This window comes from Chenopodium album, chromosome 17 (genome assembly GCF_948465745.1).
Source record: "Chenopodium album chromosome 17, dcCheAlbu1.1, whole genome shotgun sequence".
In the NCBI taxonomy this organism is placed as follows: Eukaryota; Viridiplantae; Streptophyta; class Magnoliopsida; order Caryophyllales; family Amaranthaceae; genus Chenopodium; species Chenopodium album.
In genome coordinates this window covers 20,258,264-20,278,695 of record NC_137850.1, presented here as the reverse complement: position 1 = coordinate 20,278,695, position 20,432 = coordinate 20,258,264, and the positions used below count along the sequence as shown (strand labels likewise).

Genomic DNA, 20,432 nt, shown 5'->3' with positions numbered 1-20,432 from the left:
AACTAACTGAATATAACTCTCCCTTTTGTGTTATCTGTGTGCTGATCTTTGTACCAACTTTGCTTATGTCTTGCATAGGTTCTTCTGACAAAACAGTAAAATTCTGGGACCTTGAGACTTTTGAGCTGATTGGTTAAGCAGGACATGAGGTAAAAATTCCAAATAATGCTTAATCAGGCTTTGAATTCTTCCATCTTTTATTTTGTAGATGTATTTCATGTTACTTAGTTTCTGGTGTCGAGTAGGCCCATAAGACATCAGGAGTGCATTGTATGGCCTTTAATCTTGATGGGAGGACCCTGCTCTCTGGATTACATGAAAGCCTAAAGGTACTTATCCATCCCTATTTCTGCTGGCAATAACTGAAACTTGGGGATTTTTGTTTCCGATCCTTTACTTTAGTATTACTCCCTCCGTTCAAAATTAATAGTCGTGTTGATAGTTTATGTACTTTCAAAATTACCACGTATTTGATCAGCCTGTCCCGTACTTGCTAGCTGACCAAAATTGTCATTTAATTAGGTTATTTTCTGACTATTTTTCAGGTTTTCCTGACAAAGCATTATAGAAATAGGAGATTAAAGGACCCAGAATTTGTTTTAGATTTCGAGGAGATATATGTTATCGATTCAAGAACAAAGTCTATTACAAGTGCAAAAGTTTTGGTAAGGATTATTCTTTATCTTGCATTTTATCTCCTTACACTTGTCGCTATAAGTTATCTATGGAAATTTAAATAGTTTCATGTGTACTAGACTCATGATGCATATGGGCTACCCTCCTCACAATCTAATTCATGCGCTTCAAAGTAGCTACCTTATAGATGTTGATGTCAAGAGTAATTGGATGAGTCTTCTTAGAAAGTAGAAACTAATTGCACTACCTTTTTTGGGTCTATACCAGCCAAATTGTAAATAAGATAATAATTGAATGAGGTGTCAAATTTTGAAGAATTAGATCATACAGATGAACTAAAATAAGCATTGGAGGCAGGGGAGGATAAAAGGGAAACAAAATTGTAAGAATAGGTCACACGACTATTATTTTGGTGTGTGTGGGCGCGTGTGGAGGTTGGTTAACTAATTTTGATTTACAGTTAATTGATTTGTACATTGTTGTTACCTTTTTTTCAGCGGATAGACCCATATTCAGTTCGTTTGCGCTCTAATGGACATTATGAATTGAAGTCTGCTTCATCTGGTAATTTGCAGCACTAAGGCAGCCTTAGAATTATGATCAAAGTTGCAGCAACTCGGAAACATGGTGGAAGATGTAAATTATTCAACACTAATTTAGACGAAAATCATTTGACTCTTATCTTAGTCTTATTAAATAAACTTGTTTTTATTATTATTACAATTGAGATTTTTTATTTTTTTTTATTTATTTATTTTTTTTTTTTCAAGTTTTAGTTATTAGGAATAATGAATGCCGACTTTTGATGATTGTATATTATGTACTTATATAGTATACTAGTATAAATTTCTCTTATTATTTGATTAATTGATTCTGCAATATAAATCCAGCACTCCAGCAAGTGCTGGTTTTTTTTTAAAAAAAAATAAGGGTCTGTTCATATTTACTTAATTTCAGTTCAGTTCAGTTCAGTTCAGCTCCAATCAGTTCAGTTCAGTTCAGTTCAGTTCAGTTCCAATCAGTTCAGTTCAGTTCAGTTCAGTTCCAATCAGTTCAGTTCAGCTCTTAATTTCCCTCTCACATAAAATATTCATTTCAGCTTAATTTAGTTCAGTTCAGTTCCAATCAGTTCAGTTCAGTTCAGTTCCAATCAGTTCAGTTCAGTTCAGTTCAGTTCAGCTCAGTTCAGTAAATATGAACAGGCTCTAAATCACAAACTATTTGTAACGGGTAGACATTATGCCCGTTACAAATAATCCCGTTATTTGTAACGGGCGAACGAGTGCCCGTTACAAATAACATTTTTATTTGTAACGGCCGTATACGTAACGGCCGATGTCCGTTACGAAAAGCCTATTCTAGCCCGTTACAAATAGGCTTAATTCCACTAATGATAAGATCAATTTGATGCTCAATTCCCCTAAAAGGTGGCAAACCAGGTGGGAGATCATCGAGGAAAACATTATGGTACTCAACCAACACTTTCTTTACAAGGGGGTGGATTGGATTCTCTTGCTCACTCTCTTGTGTTTCCCTAAGAAGACATAAAGACAATTTGTCCTTGAGTTATCTCCTTTCCCATCTCATTTTCCCCAATGAGAAGGTTTTCTTTGATTATGTTTCTTGTACCCAAGGGTTCTTTGTGTTTAATTGTGGGAGACAAGGGGTTGAGTACGACCTTCTTCTTATCTATCATGAATGAATAAGTATTTTTTTTCTTCCAACATGCAATACATTTCTATCAAATTGTCAAGGCCTTCCAAGTAAAACATGACAAGCATCCATAGGCAACACATCACAAAGCACCTCATCCTTACATTATTTGCCAATTGAAAAAGAAAGAAGAGTTTGTTTTGTCACCTTCACCTCATTGTGATTATTAAGCCATTGAAGCTTAGATGGAGTAGAATGATCGGTAGTGTCAAGATCGAGCTTGCTTACTAATGTTGTTAAAGCCACATTAGTGCAAGAGCCACTATCAATGATAAGGTTGCAAACTCGATCTTTGATGGTGTAATGAGTTTGGAAAATGTTCTCCCTTTGTTCTTCCAACGAAGGAGTGGAAATGAAATGAATTGCCCTTCTAACAACAAGGATTTAACCCTCATCAACTTCTACTAAAACCTCATCCTCCTCATCATATATAGGGTCCTTAAAATCCTTCTTCTCATCTTCGTACTTATCATCATCCATTTCACGGATCATCATAGCTCTACTATTGAGACACCCAATAGCAAAATGTCCATAGCCTCTACACTTGTAGCAAACCTTCCTATTGCTCATCTTTGCTAGAAGAATTCATGGGAGCCTTGTCTTTGTCATCCTTGGCAATGAGCTTGCTTGTCTCACCCTTTGGAGTAAAAGGATTCTTGAAGATAGGTTTAGAATACCCACTAGCACTACTTATCTTGTCATACTTCTCAAACATCAAAGCCTTTTGCACAACTTGATCAAACTTCCGGCATATACATCAACCTTTTTTCCCAAGCTTTCTCTCAAGACCACCAATGTACCTAGCAATCTTATGCTCCAATGTTTCTTTAATTCCACTCATAATAGAGTTTTTCAAACTCCCTAGTATACTTTTCTACCGACATAACCCCTTGTTTAAGAGGATTCAATTTAAGATAAGCATCTTGTAAATAATCTCTTGGCACCAAAGCCCTATTCATATGTTTCTTCAATTTCTCCCAAGTGATTTTTGACTTTCCATATTTCCTGCTACGATTCTTTAAGTTCTCATACCACAAAAAAACGTGTATTTTATGTTTAAGGATGGCCAATTTGCAGCGTTTTTCATCATTATAACCCTTATATTCAAACATATTCTCCATACTTATAACCCAATCAAGAAATTCATTAGGATCAAGATTACACTAGTAGAAAAATAATAAATAGCACCGGTTCAAAACCCCCAATATAGCACCGGTTTTGAACCGGTCTGCATTTGAGGGATGCCAATGTAAGAAAAAAATGGCACCGGTTCAAAACCGATGGTGGCATTTTCAATAATTGGCACCGGTTAACCGGTGGCGATAATTGTTTTTTGCCACCGGTTAACCGGTGCCAATTATTCTTCCCGCTTTTTTTTTAGCATTACATGAAATTGGCACCGGTTACCCGATGCCAATAATGCCTTAAAAAAACAATTTTTTTTTTTTTTTTTTCACTTAAAATGTAGCAGACACATATATATATACATAAAACACATATATTCATCAATAACTAGTAATTGTACACTTTTTAAGAATGAAAAAACTGCAGTATCAATATTTTCTTCTAGGGTACTTCTAGTAACATGATAGGAGGAGGTAGTAGCAAGAAGCAACAGTAGCAGCAACATGGATGCAGCAGTAGCAGACCATGGAAGCGGAAGCGGAAGCAGGAGCAGGAGCAGCAGCAGTAGTAACTTGAAAGCAGGAGAAGCAGTAACATGGAAGCAGCAGCAGCAGCAGCAGCAGCAATGTCCGTCTCATATATTCGACACAAATGGCCTTAATAAGCTCCCATACACATAAGAAGTTTCCTGCATCATATATAACACATTTCTATCACTTACACTCAAACAACATAAACATACAACCACGGCAGCACATAAACGAACAATGCATCCACCAACTCTATATAATTCAAATTAATTTCACCCACTCCAAAAAATAGAGTGCCCAAAAAAACAAAAACCAATCAATTACTTTTTTCTACATATCCATGTCCATAACTAAAATCCAATGGATATGTAAGACTTAGCAAAATAACTAAAATCTACAAGGACTACTACAGAATACGGATCCATGTGAGTAACAGCAACCTTTTTGATACCATAAAAATGGATCCTGATAATAATCATCATAGAAGTGAAATTTAAACAAAAAGAAGAAAAACACATCCTTAATCATATACGGAGTATAATCATATAAATATAGCTAGTCATGTGTAAGAGTTTGACAATCAAATGCTTTGTTCTTGGCTATCATATAAACAAGCTAGTCAGGAAGTCAAAACAGATTTCTGCAGATGTCATTCATAGTTGGGATGTACTGCCTAGTTTTCTATCCACCCTCAGGCCTCAAATAGTGAATGTGAGTTATGTGATATCCCTGATCTATGGATAACACCTCAAATTTTCAGGAGGGGTTTGTATGGTCAGTGAGGATATCATGAGCGCACAAAAACATTGGCAGCATATGACCATATGAATATGCTAATAACAGCACGATACAGTCAAGCACAAGTATAACATAATCAACCTAATAAGTTACAATCACAAGTATAACATAATCAACCTAATAAGTTACAATCACCAACCTCTTTGTTTGCTTGGTCAGCAGCCGCAATAGCAGGATCTGCAAGACACAAAACCCTTAAAGAACTAAAACCATTGGATCATGAAATCAACAGTTGCAGATTAGCAGCATGATTGCTTCCAAAACAATTAAAAGAAATAATTAAATCAAATTGAAATAGCACTTCAGGTATTTTATAATAAAGAAATTTATAAAATATAAGAATCATTCCATGCTTAACTATTCCAAAACTTAAAAAGTAAGTTATTAAATAACTTCCCATTTAGGTTCACAATACTCATCAAATCCAACCACTTAAAGAATCATTCCATGCTTTATCTATCATCACTTAAACTATCTAACAATTAACTTCCATGTCCAGGCCAACTGCAGCGTATTCAACCAGTATCTAAGTGCTAATAGTCATATTCAACTGAGTTCATGACATATCTATTGTGTAACATCCCTGAATATAAACACCAACTAGCTAAACCTGACAACTACACATTTTAACGCCTTTACGGCTTGTTTCACTAAATAAAAGATTATGGTAATGATTCTCAATTACCAAATTGAGAGTTTTATCCCCCATTAATTTTAATTTTCATTAATTTGAGGTTAAAGTTGATTTAAGAATAAACATTCAAATTATCTAGTAAAGAAGATGCATTAGCATTACCTTGACATTTCTGTGAGCCATTCCACAACAAAACACACTTCTCATCATAATTCAGGATCCTGCAGCACAAATTGGTCATCAGCAAACAAATAACATGACAATGACAATAATTTTAGCATACAAGATTAAGAAAAGTCAAGCCCATTCAGTATTTCAGTGAGATTTTCATGTCATGAAAGAGTAGCATATGCATTAAATACTTGATTTACCACCTAACTTACACTTTCCTCATAAATAAAAATGAAAAAATGAGAAAAAAGAGACCTTCATATTAACTATTGTCGAGAAAACAACAAACTTCCTCTCAAGGCAAGTGTCATCCTCACAAAGAAAATGAGCTTCACGGAAGTGGTTCTGGGAAAGATGCAGTATTTCGGCTGTTATTTTTTTATATATATATATATCAAACAATCAATCAATCAATCAAAGCCTTAATCCCAAAAGTGGGGTCGGCTAACATGAACCAAATTTGATTATTCCGTGTAGTCATCAACAAAAATCTTTCTCCTCCATCCCTTACGATCCAAAACTTCATCCTCACGTAAATCCATGCACTTCATATCCTTCCTCACTCCTTCCAACCAAGTCATCTTTGGTCTCCCTCTTCCTCGTTTAATCCCTCCATGGTCCCACTCTTCCACTCTTCGCACCGGTGCACCCTCGGGTCTCCGTCTTACATGTCCAAACCAACGCAGACGATTTTCCCTTAATTTATCTACAATGCCCGCCACACCTACTTTCTTGCGAATAACCTCATTTCTGATTCTATCTCTTAAAGTGTTTCCACACATCCACCTTAACATGCGCATTTCCGTAACCTCCATCTTTTTAATATGCTCTTTCTTAGAAGCCTAACATTCTGTACCATAGAGCAACACTGGTCTTATGGCAGTCCTGTAGAATTTTCCCTTCAACTTTAAGGGAATGCTGCGGTCGCATAGCACTCCCGTGGCCGCTCTCCATTTAAGCCACCCTGACTTAATCCTATGGGTCACGTCTTGATCAATGTCACCATTCTTCTGGATGATCGACCCTAGGTACTTAAAACATTCACTCATGGTCAAATCCTTTCCATCCAAACTCACCACTTCATTGCTTGTCCCCCTCTGAGTGCCAAAACGACATACCAAATATTCAGTCTTACTCCGACTTAGCTTAAACCCTCTAGATTCCAACCTTTGCCTCCATTGCTCCAACTTGACATTAACCCCATCCTTAGTCTCATCCACCAAAACGATATCATCTGCGAACAGCATACACCATGGAACCTCATCTTGAATTGGTCTAGTTAATTCGTCTAGAACCGTTGCAAAAAGAAAAGGGCTTAATGCAGACCCTTGATGCAATCCGATTGTAATAGGGAAATCTTTTGTCAACCCTCCGCATGTCCTCACATTTGTTGACACATCCCGATACATATCCTTAACTAGGTCTACATACCTTCGTGGGATACCTTTCTTCAACATTGCCCACCAAAGTATCTCTCTTGGCACCTTGTCATATGCCTTCTCTAAATCAATAAAGACCATATGAAGATCTTTCTTCTTTACCCTATAAAACTCCATCATTTGTCTTATCAAATGGATTGCCTCCATAGTAGATCTCCCAGGCATAAAACCAAATTGGTTATCTGAAATGCTTGTGCATGCCCTCAACCTTTGTTCAATCACCCTTTCCCACAACTTCATAGTATGGCTCATAAGCTTAATTCCTCGATAGTTAGAACAATCTTGAGCGTCTCCTTTGTTTTTATAAACCGGGACCAAGGTGCTCTTCCTCCAATCTTGTGGGATCCTTGTAGCCGTCCATATCTTGTTGAAAAGGTTTGTTAACCAATCAATACCAATCTTACCCAAACACCTCCACACCTCTATCGGTACCCCATCAGGGCCAACCGCCTTCTTAGGTTTCATCTTCCTCAGTGCAATCTCCACCTCTACTCTCCTAATCCTTCGCACATACTCCATGTTGATTTCTTCATCACTCATAGAGGTATCTCCTATCACAACTCCATTACTTCCATTAAATAATTCATCGAAGTACCCCTTCCACCTGTCCTTGATGCCCTCCTCTTGCACTAGGACCATTTGGTTCTTATCTTTGACACACTTCACCATGCCAATATCCTTCCTTGCCTCTTGTCTTCTCTTTGCCATCTTATAAATGATCCTTTCTCCCTCCTTGGAATCAAGCTTTTCATAAACCTCCTGATATGCCTTTTCTTTTGCTTGGCGAACAGCTGCCTTTGCCTTACTCTTAGCCTCCTTATACGCTGCAAAGGTTTCATCACTCCTACATTTTCCTAAGGCTTGATAACTCCGCCAGTGGGTTTCCCGCTGCCAGTCCCAAGCCTGGATAAAGGAGGAGGGTTACGGTAGGCCAGTGACAGCCAGTATAAAACTTCGTCACATCCCATGACATGAGCCAAACAGATATTTTCGTGGGGGCGTTCCCTACTCAGCGACGCGCTGCACTTCCTAGACCCGGGTGTAGTGATAAGTATGCAAGGGTTGCTAGGTCGTCGCCCAGAAGCGACGCGCCACATTGCCCGAGTGTGGTGTCAAATGAGCAAGGGCGTGCCATTGGGGCGTTCCCTACTGAGCGACGCGCTGCACTTCCCAGACCCGGGTGCAGTGATAAGTATGTAAGGGTTGCTAGGTCGTCGCCCAGAAGCGACGCGCCATATTGCCCAATTGTGGTGTCAAATAATCAAGGACTTGGAGTTGGGATCAGGAGGGAGCGTGGGAGAAAAGAATTTAGTTTGCGGATTGGTTCTTGGAATGTGGGGTCTCTTACGGGAAAATCAGCAGAATTGGTAGAAGTAATGAAAAGACGACGCGTGAACATCATGTGCCTCCAAGAGACAAGATGGACAGGAGAAGGAGCTCGAGGCTTGGTTTTGGGGTATAAGGTATGGTATGTTGGGCAAGAAACGAGCCACAGAACAAGGAATGGTGGAGCTAGGAACGGAGTTGGTGTGGTTCTCGATGAGAGGTTGGCAAAAGAGGTGATCGAGGTCTATCGGAAGAACGATAGGTTGATAAGGCTGAAGTTGCTATGTGGCAAGGAGATTGTGAATGTTATCAGTGCTTATGCTCCCCAAGTGGGTTTAGATGCAGAAGAGAAACGACAATTTTGGGAGGACCTAGACGAGGTGGTGCAGGGTGTCCACCACTCAGAGAAGTTATATATTGGAGGGGATCTAAATGGGCACGTTGGGGCGAGCCGAGATGGCTATGAGAGTGTCCATGGAGGCTTTGGGTATGGGCAGAGGGACGCCGGTGGTGAAGCCATTATGGATTTTGCCCAATCATATGATTTAATTTTGGCTAATACTTGGTTTAAGAAGAGGGATTCACACTTGATAACTTTTCGGAATGGAGCAAATGCAACTCAAATAGACTTCCTGCTCACAAGGAGCATAGATAGACAAAGTTGCATAAACTGTAAGGTTATCCCAGGGGAGAGTGTGGTCACCCAACACCGGCTATTGGTAATGACTATTCGTCTGAAAGAGAAGGCGAAGAAAAAAGTTAGACAAGAAGAACCAAGGATAAGATGGTGGACCCTAAGGGATGCAAAAGCTAAGGTTTTTACAGAAAAGGTAATTGAAGAAGCGGATTGGGATGGAGAGGTGGATCCGGACATGACCTGGTTACGAATGAAGAACTGTTTCCTAAGAGTGGCCAAAGAGGTCTTAGGGGAAGTAAGGGGAAGAACTTCGGTACAGAGAGATACTTCGTGGTGGAATGAAGAGGTGAAAGCAGTAATTAAGCAAAAAAGGGAATGCTATCAAGCCTTAGGAAAATGTAGGAGTGATGAAACCTTTGCAGCGTATAAGGAGGCTAAGAGTAAGGCAAAGGCAGCTGTTCGCCAAGCAAAAGAAAAGGCATATCAGGAGGTTTATGAAAAGCTTGATTCCAAGGAGGGAGAAAGGATCATTTATAAGATGGCAAAGAGAAGACAAGAGGCAAGGAAGGATATTGGCATGGTGAAGTGTGTCAAAGATAAGAACCAAATGGTCCTAGTGCAAGAGGAGGGCATCAAGGACAGGTGGAAGGGGTACTTCGATGAATTATTTAATGGAAGTAATGGAGTTGTGATAGGAGATACCTCTATGAGTGATGAAGAAATCAACATGGAGTATGTGCGAAGGATTAGGAGAGTAGAGGTGGAGATTGCACTGAGGAAGATGAAACCTAAGAAGGCGGTTGGCCCTGATGGGGTACCGATAGAGGTGTGGAGGTGTTTGGGTAAGATTGGTATTGATTGGTTAACAAACCTTTTCAACAAGATATGGACGGCTACAAGGATCCCACAAGATTGGAGGAAGAGCACCTTGGTCCCGGTTTATAAAAACAAAGGAGACGCTCAAGATTGTTCTAACTATCGAGGAATTAAGCTTATGAGCCATACTATGAAGTTGTGGGAAAGGGTGATTGAACAAAGGTTGAGGGCATGCACAAGCATTTCAGATAACCAATTTGGTTTTATGCCTGGGAGATCTACTATGGAGGCAATCCATTTGATAAGACAAATGATGGAGTTTTATAGGGTAAAGAAGAAAGATCTTCATATGGTCTTTATTGATTTAGAGAAGGCATATGACAAGGTGCCAAGAGAGATACTTTGGTGGGCAATGTTGAAGAAAGGTATCCCACGAAGGTATGTAGACCTAGTTAAGGATATGTATCGGGATGTGTCAACAAATGTGAGGACATGCGGAGGGTTGACAAAAGATTTCCCTATTACAATCGGATTGCATCAAGGGTCTGCATTAAGCCCTTTTCTTTTTGCAACGGTTCTAGACGAATTAACTAGACCAATTCAAGATGAGGTTCCATGGTGTATGCTGTTCGCAGATGATATCGTTTTGGTGGATGAGACTAAGGATGGGGTTAATGTCAAGTTGGAGCAATGGAGGCAAAGGTTGGAATCTAGAGGGTTTAAGCTAAGTCGGAGTAAGACTGAATATTTGGTATGTCGTTTTGGCACTCAGAGGGGGACAAGCAATGAAGTGGTGAGTTTGGATGGAAAGGATTTGACCATGAGTGAATGTTTTAAGTACCTAGGGTCGATCATCCAGAAGAATGGTGACATTGATCAAGACGTGACCCACAGGATTAAGTCAGGGTGGCTTAAATGGAGAGCGGCCACGGGAGTGCTATGCGACCGCAGCATTCCCTTAAAGTTGAAGGGAAAATTCTACAGGACTGCCATAAGACCAGTGTTGCTCTATGGTACAGAATGTTGGGCTTCTAAGAAAGAGCATATTAAAAAGATGGAGGTTACGGAAATGCGCATGTTAAGGTGGATGTGTGGAAACACTTTAAGAGATAGAATCAGAAATGAGGTTATTCGCAAGAAAGTAGGTGTGGCGGGCATTGTAGATAAATTAAGGGAAAATCGTCTGCGTTGGTTTGGACATGTAAGACGGAGACCCGAGGGTGCACCGGTGCGAAGAGTGGAAGAGTGGGACCATGGAGGGATTAAACGAGGAAGAGGGAGACCAAAGATGACTTGGTTGGAAGGAGTGAGGAAGGATATGAAGTGCATGGATTTACGTGAGGATGAAGTTTTGGATCGTAAGGGATGGAGGAGAAAGATTTATGTTGATGACTACACGGAATAATCAAATTTGGTTCATGTTAGCCGACCCCACTTTTGGGATTAAGGCTTTGATTGATTGATTGATTGATTGATAGCATTCCCTTTTTTGCTTAATTACTGCTTTCACCTCTTCATTCCACCACGAAGTATCTCTCTGTACCGAAGTTCTTCCCCTTACTTCCCCTAAGACCTCTTTGGCCACTCTTAGGAAACAGTTCTTCATTCGTAACCAGGTCATGTCCGGATCCACCTCTCCATCCCAATCCGCTTCTTCAATTACCTTTTCTGTAAAAACCTTAGCTTTTGCATCCCTTAGGGTCCACCATCTTATCCTTGGTTCTTCTTGTCTAACTTTTTTCTTCGCCTTCTCTTTCAGACGAATAGTCATTACCAATAGCCGGTGTTGGGTGACCACACTCTCCCCTGGGATAACCTTACAGTTTATGCAACTTTATCTATCTATGCTCCTTGTGAGCAGGAAGTCTATTTGAGTTGCATTTGCTCCATTCCGAAAAGTTATCAAGTGTGAATCCCTCTTCTTAAACCAAGTATTAGCCAAAATTAAATCATATGATTGGGCAAAATCCATAATAGCTTCACCACCGGCGTCCCTCTGCCCATACCCAAAGCCTCCATGGACACTCTCATAGCCATCTCGGCTCGCCCCAACGTGCCCATTTAGATCCCCTCCAATATATAACTTCTCTGAGTGGTGGACACCCTGCACCACCTCGTCTAGGTCCTCCCAAAATTGTCGTTTCTCTTCTGCATCTAAACCCACTTGGGGAGCATAAGCACTGATAACATTCACAATCTCCTTGCCACATAGCAACTTCAGCCTTATCAACCTATCGTTCTTCCGATAGACCTCGATCACCTCTTTTGCCAACCTCTCATCGAGAACCACACCAACTCCGTTCCTAGCTCCACCATTCCTTGTTCTGTGGCTCGTTTCTTGCCCAACATACCATACCTTATACCCCAAAACCAAGCCTCGAGCTCCTTCTCCTGTCCATCTTGTCTCTTGGAGGCACATGATGTTCACGCGTCGTCTTTTCATTACTTCTACCAATTCTGCTGATTTTCCCGTAAGAGACCCCACATTCCAAGAACCAATCCGCAAACTAAATTCTTTTCTCCCACGCTCCCTCCTGATCCCAACTCCAAGTCCTTGATTATTTGACACCACAATTGGGCAATATGGCGCGTCGCTTCTGGGCGACGACCTAGCAACCCTTACATACTTATCACTGCACCCGGGTCTGGGAAGTGCAGCGCGTCGTAGGGAACGCCCCAATGGCACGCCCTTGCTCATTTGACACCACACTCGGGCAATGTGGCGCGTCGCTTCTGGGCGACGACCTAGCAACCCTTGCATACTTATCACTACACCCGGGTCTAGGAAGTGCAGCGCGTCGCTGAGTAGGGAACGCCCCCACGAAAATATCTGTTTGGCTCATGTCATGGGATGTGACGAAGTTTTATACTGGCTGTCACTGGCCTACCGTAACCCTCCTCCTTTATCCAGGCTTGGGACTGGCAGCGGGAAACCCACTGGCGGAGTTTTATATATATATATATATATATAAAAAAAAAAAAAAAAAAAAAAAAAGGAAAAAGAAGAAGAAAGAAGTGGAATGAAATTGACAAGTGATATAACCAGCTAACCTCCAAGTCATTATAATCCTTGTAGTATTTAAGCGGAGTAGACTCAGTAGAGTGTAGCTTGCAAGGGATGGATTTTGGATTAAGTTACACCTGCAACTTATAAAAATTGGCAAATGTTTTCCAGCTTGGATATTTTAATAATTAGTGGAAATTTATAAAACCCTTTTGTATTATCAAAGCATTTAATTCACAAGCATCTAAGCAGTAAAGTGAACCTATAAATAAACCAAGACTCCCAGAAATAAGAAGACTTGTTAAAGATGAGATGAGGAGGGGGGGTATCGGTGTATAATTAAAAGAAAATACAAATAATGGTTACTCTTGCAGATGTTACAGCCCTAAGCATCATATAGCCAAAAATTATGATAAGCATCTTATAAAACAATGAAGAGTAATATGAGTTGTTAAGAATATGAAATTAAAATTGTTTAAAGTGTATTGAATCAGTATTCAAAATTGTTGAGCAATATGAAATTATGAAGAAACATAGTACAGTTAGCAACAGCTTATATAAAGAGCATAGTGAGGATCAAAACAGATTCTGATAAAACTAACATCAACATCAGTAATCTAACTGTAATCTTCAACTTCTACTCCGTATTTATAATTCTTAACAAAGTAAAAAAAAACTGGACATTCTAAAGTATAGAGAGATCGGTTTGAGCATCAAAGTTGTAAAACAACTTCTATATCATTGAAAAGATTATATCCAAGGATGTTGATGCTAACAACTCTTTAGCAGGCTAATGGTGAAGCATTATTTTCAAGACATAGCTTATTGATTAGAAGAAATTATCCTTGTAAAGTTGTCATAGCTCGAATCAGTTAGATAGCGGGGAAGGATACAATCTACAGATCAAGTACTTGAACAGATAGAGGGAGTTTATGCTAATCCTCTTTTCTAGTCTAGTCTTATCTAGTCTAATACCTAAAATTAGGAAAGAATGAAATAGAGCAGAAGATGAAAAGCTAGAATAATAAGGGTAATAAACAAATGAAGATCTTCAAAAGAAACAATGATACCAATCATTCTACTAATTCTCAAACTATAGCCATGTTTATGAAATAACTAGGAAGTGACAATTCACTGATTCAGTCACAATACAACAACCAATTTCATCCATAGAAGACAAACCAAAGAAGAAATTAGTTATGAATATGCTATTAAAGCTAACACTACCAAAACTAATTAAAATTGGGAAGAAATTAAACTATTAAATGCAAAAAATCAGCGAAGTAAACATTAGGGAAGCTAATTAACTCGATATTTTATACCCAAACATATAATTATTAAGCCCAACACACTAGTACCTCATTTCAATTGAGCCTCGATGACTCGAATTAAGGAGTACCTCACCCTTTAATCGCAATCCTTTACAAATGTAGCACAAAAATAATCAATAAATAGGCAAAAATTTTCAAAAAACCCTAGCAATCGATGGCGTTGCTTGCGGCGCAAATATGGAGAAGGAGATCGAAAGAGAGAGAAAGGAAACTCACCAACACATGCATGTAAACAATGTAGAACATCTCGCTCAATTAACATGCTGTAGGATTCAATTTTGTATTTAAAGGCAAAAATAGACACTTAAATTCATAAAAATCATAAACCCCAGATTTCAAATCGAAGAACAACATACCACCGTGAAAAAATCCACCGCAAAGATCTAGCACAAGTAAATAAATAGACCATCAATTACGATGGTCGCGACACCATTCACCACCGCCGTCACCCTTAATTCCCCACTGCTACGAAGAGAGAGAGAGTGAAAGAAAGAAAATCTGGGAATAAGGAGAGAGAAGAATGAAAGAGAGAGTGGGGCGGCAGTGGATTAGGCGGCGGTGGATGGGGCGGTGGTGGAGTAGAGAATTAGAGAGATTTGTGAAAAGAAAAAGACAAGAAAGAGGAGGGGATTTGAGGAGAGAAAGAGGACGCAAGTCACGCAAGAGTGAAAATAAAGGGCGGTTTTATTTTTAAAATTCCCACCGGTTCAAACTGGTGGCATTTCACTAATTTGGCACCGTTTTGATTTGAACCGGTGTTATTTCTATTTTACTAAATCCCGCCTAATTTTTTTCCATCGGTTTTTAAGAACCGGTGCTAATAACTCGCTGTTTAAATATTTTTTTCTACTAGTGTTACCTTTAAAATCCGGAAATTCCAACTTAATGTCTCGGTCACAGATGTCCTCATCATGTCGTTGGTAGTGTTCCCTTCTCCGGTGAGGAGAGTGAGAACCATTTTATCTACTTGGGCTTCTCCTTCTTATAGGACTTCTTCTATTCTCTAAGACATTAAGAAGTGTATCAAAATTCCTTTCTAGAGCATCCAATTTAGAGTGCTCATTGTAACTTTCATCATCTTCATAAAAGTACCTATCATCCATGTTTCTAGATAGAAAGCTTGTATCTTTGAGAGAGAAATTCAAAATTTTATGGGAAAAAAGATAAGATCTTTTTAAGACGGGGAAAGAGAAAGTTAAAAGGTAGGATCTTTCTAGGCTAATAACCTAGTCTCTTGATACCAAATTGATATGAAATAACCAAGAAAATCAAGAAAAAAGGGGGAAAAATCAACTAACAACTTCAAATCAACAAAACCAGATAAACCTATCTCAACAATCACCAAGATATATGAAATAGGGGTTCTTAATCAAAGCTAACACAGAGTAAAACTCGGATTAAGGTGTAACCACAAATATTACAAAGTTGTAATCACAAAGAAAGCAAATAATCACAAAGATTATGGGTATAGAAAGAGAAAATCTCATTAATTTCAAAATTAAGCAAAAGTTTATCCCAAATGAAAGCTTAGCCCTATTTAAAGGTTTACAAATAAACACTAAAGTTCTTAAATTACACCCTTTGGATTACAAATGAAATTCCAAGATTAAAAGATAGCAAAAAGAAGCACAAAAGAAAAGAAGTTGTCCGCTCGAAACAAGGCCTCAAGAGTGGCCGCTCTAAAGGGTAGGATGGGAGCTCCTCACTACTGAAACTTCAAGTGACGCCCACAGGAGTGGGCGCTCCATTGTGAGGAGCGGGCGCTCCTTATAAGGGGAGCGGGTGCTCCTAGCGACTGCCTGGACAACTCTATTTCAAACGTTCATAACTTCTTCGTTTTTTGCTCAAATTTGGCATGTGACCTGTCGTTAGAAAGCTTTTGAACTATAATTTCACCTCCAACTTTAATCACCTAAAATATTCTTGTAACAAAGGAGATATGGCTGAATAAAGTAGTTGCATCATACATTGGTAAGTTTCTTTCTTGGCTAACACATGGAATCCTTGGAGCTTTATTCTAAGAAAACAAAACTTACTCAAGTTTGATGATAGCGAACCCCGAGAGGTGACCACCAAGGAGTTTAGAACTGCTACGTGTCACAACACGTGGCACGTCTTCAACTTCCTCCACCAAGTTTCATGCACCCGCGTCAATTGTGTTCGATGGAACTCTCTTCAATCATTGGAAGCGATCTATGACAATTGCTTTGTCAGCTAGGAACAAATTGTGTTTTGTAGATGAAGGCTTGAATCAACCTTCAACTAACTCATCAAATTTCAAAATCTAGACCAGATGCAATAATATGGTAATTTCCTGGATTTTCAACTCTCTTGATCCTTCAATTGCTCAAAATGTTCTTTATTTGAAGACAATAAGATTAATTTTTCTGAATTTAGATGAAAGATTCAGTCAATATTCTAGACCTCAGTAATTTTCAGTGCAAAAGTAATTAGCAGACATTTCTTAGTCTGAATCTGAAGGTATTCCTGAATTTTTCACTCGAATTAAGCAATGCTGGGATCAATTAGATGGATTAGATCCTCTTCCTGCATGTATTTGCACTGGTTGCAATTGTACTCTTACTTAGCAACTTCTTAAGTCTCAGCAAAATCAAAGGCTGATTCATTTCTTGATGAAAGTGAGTGACAAGTACTCACATACTAAGTGCACTACTTTGATGATGAATCCATTGCCAACTGTTTCTAAGGCATATGTTTGTTGTAAGAAGATACTCACATCTATTTGAGCAACCTCAAGAAGCAGAACAATCTCGATAATGCGGCTTTCTATGCTAAGAGATTTAATGATAATAGGTTTCAGCAACCTCAGCAAGGTTTTGGTTTTGTAAGAACAATTGGACAATGATCTGATATTGGTCTTGGTAACACAATAAATTTTGTCTACACAAGAAACAAGTTATATTGTGATTATTGTAAAATGAGGAATCACACCAGAGATAAGTGCTTCAAGCTTCATGGATATCCAGTTGATCTGAAGGCCAAGACCTAGAGAGTGGCAGCTTCTGAAATGATGGATGACTCTCAAGAGCTTGATTCTACTGATATGGTTAATCTAACATTTACTCAAGAGCAGCACAAACAAGTGATGATTATCTAGATAAACAATCTGCTACTGGACAAGGTGAACTATCTGGAGGTTCAAGTTCCCTTGGTCTAGCAGCAACTTCTCATCTGGCAAGTAACTATTGCCTAGCTTCTTCTTTAATGTCTAAATTGATCTTAGACAGCGGAGCTTCTGATCATATGTATGCTGATATTAGCATGTTCAAAACATATGATAAGTTGAGCAAACCAGATTGTTTTATAACTATACCTGATAGAAAGAAACTAAAGGTTGAACATACAGGAATGGTTGTTTTAAACTCAGGTATAACACTTTATAATGTGTTACATGTGCCAGGATTTCATTTCAACTTGATTTCTATATCAAAGTTATGTAAAGACATTTCATGTTAGTATCATTTACTAATGATAAATGTTTGATCCATGGCCCTTCTTTGACTAAGCCAACTGTGCTTAGTAAACTGGACAGAGGACTCTACAGTTTGAATGAAGATTTTTTGAGTTCAAATAATTGTGTTGTTGATATACAAGGTCATAGTTTAACTGCAGTTGAAGAAGCCAAACTATGGCATCTTAGATTAGGACATATGTCTTTTAATAAGATCAAGTCTATGAAAGGGACTGATGTTCAAGGTTGTCAAGCTGAAAGTTTGTGTCAAATTTGTCCATTAGCTAAACAATCTAGGTTTTCTTTTCCTACTAGTTGTATAAAGTCTAGTAAGCCATTTGAGCTTTTGCATATTAATGTTTGGGGACCTTATGTACATGTTACACATAATGGTTGTAATTAGTTCTTAATAATTTTAGTTGATTACACTAGAATAACTTGGGTGCATCTAATTATGAAAAATAAATCAGATTCTGTTGCTCTAATGTCTCAGTTTTTTTCTTATGTTGAGACTCAATTTTCTGCAAAAATTTTAACTGTTAGATCAGATAATGCACCTAACCTTACTGAAGGTAGTATGAAGCAACTAATGTTACATCATGGTGTTGTTCAGCAGAAATCATGTATTGACACTCCATAATAAAATGGTGTTGTGGAGAGGAAACACAAGCATCTTCTAGAAACTAGGAGAGCCTTGTTCATTCAATCAAGAGTTCCAAATCGTTTTTGGGGTGACTGCATTCTTGCTGCTGCTTTTCTGATTAATAGGATTCCATTGAAAAACATTGGTTTTAAGACACCTTATGAGAGACTGTATAATTCTGCTCCCGTTCTCAATCATCTCAAAGTGTTTGGTTGCTTATGTTACATCTCTACTTCAAAAGTTCAAAGATCTAAACTAACCTAGAGCTACACCTTGTGTATTTCTTGGATATCCACCAAATCAAAAGGCTTACGAAGTCTTAGATTTAGCTCCAAAAAAAATCATCATTTCTAGAGATGTTGTATTCTATGAAAAACAATTTCGTTTCCATTTCTCATCTAATCCTAACCAAGCTTACACAAATAAATTCTTCCTTCCCATTTTCACTTCTTCAGTTCCTTGTTCTGATCTTCCAGATGTTTTCTCATCTTCTAATAATCTTTCTTCCACTAATAATTCCATTAGTTCTGCTAATCTTTCTAATTCTTCTCAATAATTACCTCAAGCTTCTCCCTCTATTTCTACTGATAATAATCCTGCTATTCCTCTCAGACAGTCAACCAGAACACCCTCTCATTTTCTGATTATCATTGCAATACAAGCTTAGAATATTGGTGCAATCTGGTATAATTTGATTCTCTTCCCAAATTAGAACAAATCACAATCTGCTTGTCCCAGACTTAATATTAAACTTACATTTTACTCAGAGGCTGCTTCAGATTCATCTTGGGTTGCAGCCATGGATAAAGAGTTATTGGCTCTTAAACAAAACAACACATGGGATATTATTTTACTTCCTAAGGGTAAGAAGGCTATAGGTTGCAAATGCGTTTACAGAATCAAAAGAAAATCTGAAGGGAGTATTGAAAGATACAAAGCTAGGTTGGTGGCCAAAGGGTTTACTCAGATTATGGGATTGATTATGATAAGACCTTCTCTCTAAATGTAAAAATGACAACTATAAGGTGTTTGATCTCTTTAGCAGCAAGAAACAATTAGAACCTGTTTCAGCTTGATGTAAATAATGCTTTTCTACACGGTTCTCTTTATGAAGAAGTCTACATGAAAATACTAGAAGGTGTATCAGCTCCTAAAGGTCATGTTTGTAGATTGAAGATGTCTTTATATGGCTTAAAGCAAGCCTAAAGACAATGGTTTGCAAGATTGATTGAAGAATTCAAGTTTCAAGGTTTTACTCAGACCAAAAATGACAATTCTCTCTTTATATAGAGGAAGGGTAAAGATATCACCATAGCTGTTGTATATGTTGAGGATATTATCATCACAAGTTCTAATGAACTCATAATTTCAGATCTAAAGGCACATCTTCATCAAACCTTTAGCATCAAAGACTTGGGACAGTTAAACTACTTCTTTGGCATTGAAGTCTGCAAATGTGACAATGGTTATGTTCTATCTCAGAGGAAATTCACAAAGGAATTAGTTGAAGAGTGTGAATTTGACATCTCAGAAAATTCTCCTTTTCCATCTACTCTTAAGCTTTACATTAATCAGGTGATCTTTATGACAATCCAGCTCTTTATAGGTGTTATGTGGGCAAGTTAAATTTTCTCACCAACACTAGACCTGATATTTCTTTTGCTGTACAGAACCTCAGTCAATTCATGCATTCCCCAAGGTTACCACATGTTCAAGCTCTCCAGCATACTCCAATATATGTTACAGGAACAATTGGTTAAGGAATTTTGCTAAGAGCTACTAATCAATTAACTCTACAGGCATTTAATGACTCTGATTGGGCAGCTTGTCCAGAATCAAGGAAATAAGTCACTGGCTATATTCTTCTACTTGGTAATTTACCAATTTCCTAGAAGTCAAAGAAACAAAGCACCTCCTCTAAAAGTTCAACAGAGGCAGAATACAGGGCAATGTCTCATGCTGCAAGTGAGGTAGCTTGGGTTATCAGAATTCTTGAAGAATTTGGTGTGTCGAAACTAAAGCCTGTCAAGCTCTTTTATGACAATCATTCTGCAATTCATATTGCTAGAAATCGAGTTTTCCAGGAAAAAACTAAACACATAGAGGTGGATTGCCATTTTACAAGGGATAAAGTCCTTGAAGGACTCATTGAATTGA

At 38.4% G+C, this 20,432-nt stretch overlaps 2 protein-coding genes across 4 annotated transcripts; one reads left to right on the top strand and one right to left on the bottom strand.

The window, feature by feature from the left end:
* Window positions 1–40: 40 nt before the first annotated feature.
* LOC145587663 (PLASTID TRANSCRIPTIONALLY ACTIVE protein 6, chloroplastic-like) lies at window positions 41–1,799 on the top strand. Its single transcript, XM_081644378.1, has 4 exons — window positions 41–149; window positions 246–329; window positions 546–665; window positions 1,134–1,799. Exons 2-4 carry the CDS (start codon window positions 273–275, stop codon window positions 1,215–1,217), a joined length of 261 nt encoding a protein of 86 aa, XP_081500504.1. The 5' UTR covers window positions 41–149; window positions 246–272; the 3' UTR covers window positions 1,218–1,799.
* A 2,030-nt stretch (window positions 1,800–3,829) lies between these two features.
* On the bottom strand, window positions 3,830–14,790 carry LOC145587662 (uncharacterized). 3 transcript variants are annotated; one of them, XM_081644375.1, is made up of 7 exons: window positions 14,517–14,790; window positions 14,377–14,423; window positions 14,188–14,248; window positions 12,877–12,966; window positions 5,599–5,657; window positions 4,942–4,979; window positions 3,830–4,162 (listed from the first exon to the last, which is right to left on the bottom strand). In XM_081644375.1, exons 1-7 carry the CDS (start codon window positions 14,567–14,569, stop codon window positions 4,109–4,111), a joined length of 402 nt encoding a protein of 133 aa, XP_081500501.1. In that variant the 5' UTR covers window positions 14,570–14,790; the 3' UTR covers window positions 3,830–4,108. The 3 variants fall into 3 exon arrangements, with proteins under 3 accessions (XP_081500501.1, XP_081500502.1, XP_081500503.1); XM_081644376.1 differs by lacking the exon at window positions 12,877–12,966; XM_081644377.1 differs by lacking the exon at window positions 12,877–12,966 and having other exon boundaries at window positions 14,377–14,790.
* Between the last annotated feature and the right edge of the window lie 5,642 nt (window positions 14,791–20,432).

What these genes read in the sequence shown, in the direction of transcription:
- LOC145587663 (XM_081644378.1), top strand. Translation starts at nt 273, where the DNA reads ATGGCCTTTAATCTTGATGGGAGGACCCTGCTCTCTGGATTACATGAA. An exon ending in GATTACATGAAAGCCTAAAG is followed by an intron (nt 330 to 545) that starts GTACTTATCCAT and finishes ACTATTTTTCAG; the next exon opens with GTTTTCCTGACAAAGCATTA. An exon ending in TTACAAGTGCAAAAGTTTTG is followed by an intron (nt 666 to 1,133) that starts GTAAGGATTATT and finishes CCTTTTTTTCAG; the next exon opens with CGGATAGACCCATATTCAGT.
- LOC145587662 (XM_081644375.1), bottom strand. Translation starts at nt 14,569, where the DNA reads ATGGTCTATTTATTTACTTGTGCTAGATCTTTGCGGTGGATTTTTTCA. An exon ending in CGGTGGATTTTTTCACGGTG is followed by an intron (nt 14,424 to 14,516) that starts GTATGTTGTTCT and finishes TGAATCCTACAG; the next exon opens with CATGTTAATTGAGCGAGATG. An exon ending in CTGACCAAGCAAACAAAGAG is followed by an intron (nt 4,163 to 4,941) that starts GTTGGTGATTGT and finishes TATATGATGCAG; the next exon opens with GAAACTTCTTATGTGTATGG.